At 39.9% G+C, this 5,113-nt stretch overlaps 1 protein-coding gene across 1 annotated transcript in view; it reads left to right on the top strand.

Annotated features, from left to right (window-relative positions):
- Nucleotides 1–585: 585 nt before the first annotated feature.
- podn (podocan) overlaps nucleotides 586–5,113 on the top strand; it is a gene marked incomplete at its 5' end in the record, with an annotated part of 115,756 nt that continues 111,228 nt past the window's right edge. The window contains 3 exon segments of the mRNA XM_032525498.1: nucleotides 586–782; nucleotides 3,007–3,294; nucleotides 3,427–3,520. Coding sequence (XP_032381389.1) covers nucleotides 3,025–3,294; nucleotides 3,427–3,520 — 364 coding nt within the window.

Raw genomic sequence — 5,113 nt, 5'->3', positions numbered from 1 at the left:
CGTGTTGCAGAAGAGGCCTAATCCAGAAACACGTGGGACATTAGATCATATCCTGTCGCCCCTTTTTGGCAGACTATATTTCCACTTTGGACTGGGTTGTTTAGGACAACTCATCTTTCTTTTCCCCAAATGAAAGTTATAACGTCAACAAACAGAGGCACATGTTTTTTCAGCTCAATAACAGCTTTTATAAATAATCTTCTGTACATAGAAGAACAAGACTGCTTTTAGCTGTTTAATCCAAGATAGGTACGCACCAGATCTATTTGAAGTAATCAAGTCTTTTATCCCAAATCTATGATCATAATCTCAATTCAACTATGTGAGATTAAAAAGCTAGAAACTAGAGAAAAATTAGACAAATTGTACAACACAAACGTTTTACACTAAAACTGTAACAACATTAAGAGAAAGAAAATTAATTATCAGAGAAGAAATATGAGAAAATAAATTGTTTTTGGCTCCCATTTAGGTCAGAGCTGTTGCTCACTCAATTCCTTTACCCTCGCCTGTTCCCCTTCCTTTCTTTCTCTTTACTTTCCCTCTACCACTCCTACTCTCTCTCTCTCTCTCTCTCTCTCTCTCACACACATCTGGAGGATATCTGGTGTGACTGTGTAACTCCTCGCCTGCTATGTTAGGACTGGACGTCAGACTTCACTGCGTTTCAGCAAACGTTGGTCAGACGGGGTAAAGTAGTAGACCAGAGAACTGTTTTCGCAGACTTTACTATTGAATGTTTTATGAGTGGCTGTTATGTTATGTGAAGCTTAGACCGAGCTGTAAGTATTGCCATCATTCATCCATGCATGACTATATGGCATTATTTTAGAGAATCCAGACTTAACAGTGCAGTAAAGCCATTTTACGACTCTGCTCAGCTAAGAAAGAGCATTAATAATAATAATCTGCATCTCTGCTAATAAATACTATTCTCCATTCAAGCCTCCTTATTATAATGTAACGTGAGAGTGCGGTTGATTTAGTGAAGGGTTTTGTAATTCTTGTCTGACACCTGGATGCTATGCTGTTTTTATTTACCACATTGTACAATATGTGTGTAAAAGCGCACAGGCTTTTATTTTTAATTTGCCGTGGTTGTATGCATGCTGCTGTATGTATTTTCTCTGTGTGTGTGTGTGTGTCTGTGTGTGTGTGTCACAGTCAGCAAACAGAAAAGGTTTGTTTGATAGATGGCTTTTAGACGTTTGCCTTGAGAGCTGCAGTGAGTGCCCTATTGAGCCTTGTCTTATATTGTTGGCCTGATGCGTAAACAATGCAAACCCTCCATCCATTAAAACATTATTTAGAAGTAGTGACACAGTTTTTTTTCAGTACACCAGTTGATTGCCCTCCAGGGGTACATCAGTGTTGGTGGATTAAAAAGATTTGAAATGAAATGATGCACTACATAGTCATACTGTACATGAAATTGTGGTAAGCAGATACATTTGTGTTTTGCTTGTTTTATTTGTTGTGTTTTGTTGTACTATTTGGTTGGGGACAAATAGAGAGAATGCACAGAGCGAATGATGAAAGAATAGTCACAATATAAAGAATTGTAGTCTCTAGTATGGGGCAAGTTCCAAAAACCCTGGATCCTAATGTTGATCCGCCACTGTGTTCAGTATACAGTATGTTGTTCACAGTCTATGTTGAACTGTTGCAGGTGCCGTATAGTAGGAAGTAATCTGGCGCATGCGTGTTTGTACTTTGTAGTCTGGCTAGAAGCGTAGCTCCAATTTACTGCTGTTCTTTCATATTGCATCCCTAATGGTCATTAAACCCAGTTTGACATAAGACAACCTGTTTCCATTCATTCAAACTTCCATCACCTAATCAAAAGTTCCTCTAGTTTGTAACACAAGTTTTCTGTTATGTGTAAACATTTCTAGATTTCCAGCCCAACCTGAGATTACTACACTGATGTAATCTGAGTAATTTTACTCAGCTTCTCCTACAGACCCAGGTGGTCCATATTATAGAAAAAAATATTGATGGGATGAAGTGGTTGATAACCTGCAACTTCAAAAAATATTCGGGAGTCACTTGATCGGCTGTACAGAGATGGCGGCTTAAAGTGTAGCTCCTGGGCCAAATTTGTCAAATAGTTGTTTTACATTATTCCAACTTCGATATTTTACCACTTTGTGCTCGTTAGAGTGGGGATTTATTTTTCTTTCTTTTTTTAATATACCCTTCTTGTCCTTACATGATGCTAAAATATTTTCAGCTTGATATATTCACTTAGCAGGTCATCATTTGTGCCCATCTTCCTTATGTACTCTTGGATCTTTGTTGTTTTAACCTAGATAGTTGTTTTGACAATTGGCCTTAGCCACCCTCCTTCTGCATGGTGTATAGTCACAGAGTGATGGACTTGGGGTGAAACCCTCCATGGTGAGGAGCATTCTTGTCTTGATATCAGTGTCTTGATAACTCGTCAGCTATCTCTTCCTTTGGCCAGGTTGTTATACCAGCTGCGTATCTAAGGACTAGCAGTACACACATGTCTTGATGGCTGGGACCTTGTTCCTCCAATTCATTTGACTGCAATCCAATGACTCTTTTCTCCTGCCTTACTCTGTGTAGGTGCTTTGCTGTGGCTGACTGCCTTGCAGCCTCCACATGGTTTCCAGTTGTGTTTACATTACATCCTTGCTACATGTAGCTACATGCTAATTTAGCTGAAGGCTAATCTTGGTTGCTGATGTTAATTTCTCCACAATTTCTTCATACCTGCTAGAACAAGTTTGGTCTTGAAGTTTTTGGCTTATTGGTCATTTTCTATGTTAGAAAGTGCTTCTATACTCGGTTACAGTTAGTTCCAAGTTGAATTAACAGACGGGACAGGGACAGTAACACCTGAAACCTGGATATTAGCATAATACGTCCCCTTAAACCTCAGACAAAAAGACCTCTAATGGCACTTTTATACAGGACACAGCAATTCTCTTTGTAGTAAAACATGTTTTTATCTCTATTGTCCATGTGCTTGTGCAACAGGAGAGCTGAGCAGTAACTATGGCCTTTACCAAGCATTCCATCCGGCAGGCCCTGAGTGTGCTGCTCTTGGCCTGGATGTTGGTGCATTGCCAGGCCCCTTTTAAACCAGAGGAGGAGAAAGAGCCAATAAAGGAGGCCGAAATTGTAACAGTGGTGACGAAATCTCAGCCGCTTAAATGCCCGCCAGACTGCAGCTGTACGGCAGAAGGGGCAGTAGACTGCGCTGGAGTTGACCTCACAGAGTTCCCTGCTGAACTGTCTGACAAAACTCGTCAGCTCTCTCTTCAGGTCTTTTACACAATTGCACACACACATTAACAGTAATACACATTTTGTAATACTGCTCAGAATAGTAGGTAGATACCAGTGCAAACTCTCGTCTGACATTGTATTTACTCTCTGTTTTGTCCCCGATGCCAGAACAACAAAATCGAGAAGATAACAGTGGAGCACATTTCCCATCTGCATCAGCTTGAGACTCTCAACCTTCAGAACAACTTGCTTACCACAGATGGTAATTACAGCAGTGGGTCTGCCAAAGGGTGACCAGTGGGCCCACAGCTAACCTCGCTGCCCTCCTACTGCCCCCCTTCTATTTTTACATATGCATATTATGGAATATGCAAATTAAAGCTTTAAATTTGTTTTGTTTTTAAGAAAAAACTCAACTAGTTTATTTTAAGAAAGAATAACTGCCTAACATACAGTATGAATATATAGATACAGATAATACAGATATTCAGGTTTATAATTGTATTTAGAATTTATATCAAAATAGTTTTACATGATTTCATTTTCAAAAAATACCACATTTTTGTTGTACTGCACATTGCTGCTGCTCCACTTTTCACCCTGTGTGTTGAGCGCTCTGTTGTAGCTACTGAGTGAGGCATCTCACTTTTATTCCATTTTTGTTGGTAGTCGCACATGCGCAGTAGCTAGGAAAGGACTACAAGCCAGTCAGAAGCAGAGTCTGAGGGCGTGCCATGCTAGCAGCTAAGCGAGCATTATAACTTGTGTAACAAAGGGACACACATTCGTCACAGAAGTAAAGGCTGGACTAAAATAAAGCTGCTTAGAGCAGTTTGTTAATAGTTTCTGTTTTCTGTTGAAGATGGTAAGTGCCTTTGTGGGAGACTTTGGGCTTTATCACTTTGAAAAACTACAATGTGCACAACAAAAGATATATAACGCAACAAAGGAAAGGGAAAAGCCAAAAAGCATAAAATGAGCACTTTAAAATAGGACTGATGTAAATTCATTAGTGGTGTCAAACAATTATTATATTTAATCGTGATTAATTCCATTAATATCATAGTTAACCCGCACTTAATCACAATTAATTGCACATTTGGATCTATTTTAAATGTCCCTTGATTATTTTTTCTCATTTTAATGCTCTTATCAGCATGGAAAAGTGGATCGGCTTGCTTTGTGCAAACGTTTTTTATTGAAAACAACATAGGGATATAGCCTACTGTAGTGTTCAATTTCACACTAACATTCTCACTTGGAGCAAATAATCTCTCACACAATGTCACACTGTCCATCAATAAAAGGGTGTAAATAATACTTTGATGACGTGCTGCGATGATAGCTCAGTTCAAAACAACCAAACCCACAGTTCACTTTGGTCTTGTCAATGGAACCATTTGGCAACTTCAAAAAAGTAAACTTTCCATTCAGAATCTTATTGGCATCCATTTAGGCGTCTCAAGCTCACCATCCACTCAAAACGTAACGTTACTACTCTTTGGCTGGCTCGCAAGCCCAAACAGGCGTGTGCGCCGTGCCTGTTGTTTTGTTTCTGGTCTAGCCAGAGCCGGTTTGGTGTTGTAGTTCCCCTTCGAGGGGAACTCGAACTGCGTCGGTTACGACACTATGGGAACGCCTTTAGGCATAACAGGGCTGAATGCAAATGAAACTACTCCAATCCTATTGGTCCTAGTGAGAACGGTAGCATGTGATGGCATAACCGTAAGGGCATATAAGCATGCCGGCACATAGCTCATTAGCTTTTTTCTATTCAGCAGGCACGTTGGTTGATGTTGGTTTTGAAAAGCTCCTGTATCATACTCACCTGGAATAATGTCCGAGCGCTTGTACC

Source organism: Etheostoma spectabile, chromosome 9 (assembly GCF_008692095.1).
Source record: "Etheostoma spectabile isolate EspeVRDwgs_2016 chromosome 9, UIUC_Espe_1.0, whole genome shotgun sequence".
Taxonomy (NCBI): Eukaryota; Metazoa; Chordata; class Actinopteri; order Perciformes; family Percidae; genus Etheostoma; species Etheostoma spectabile.
Note: the sequence above shows the minus strand (reverse complement) of the source record. Positions and strands in the feature narration are given on the sequence as shown.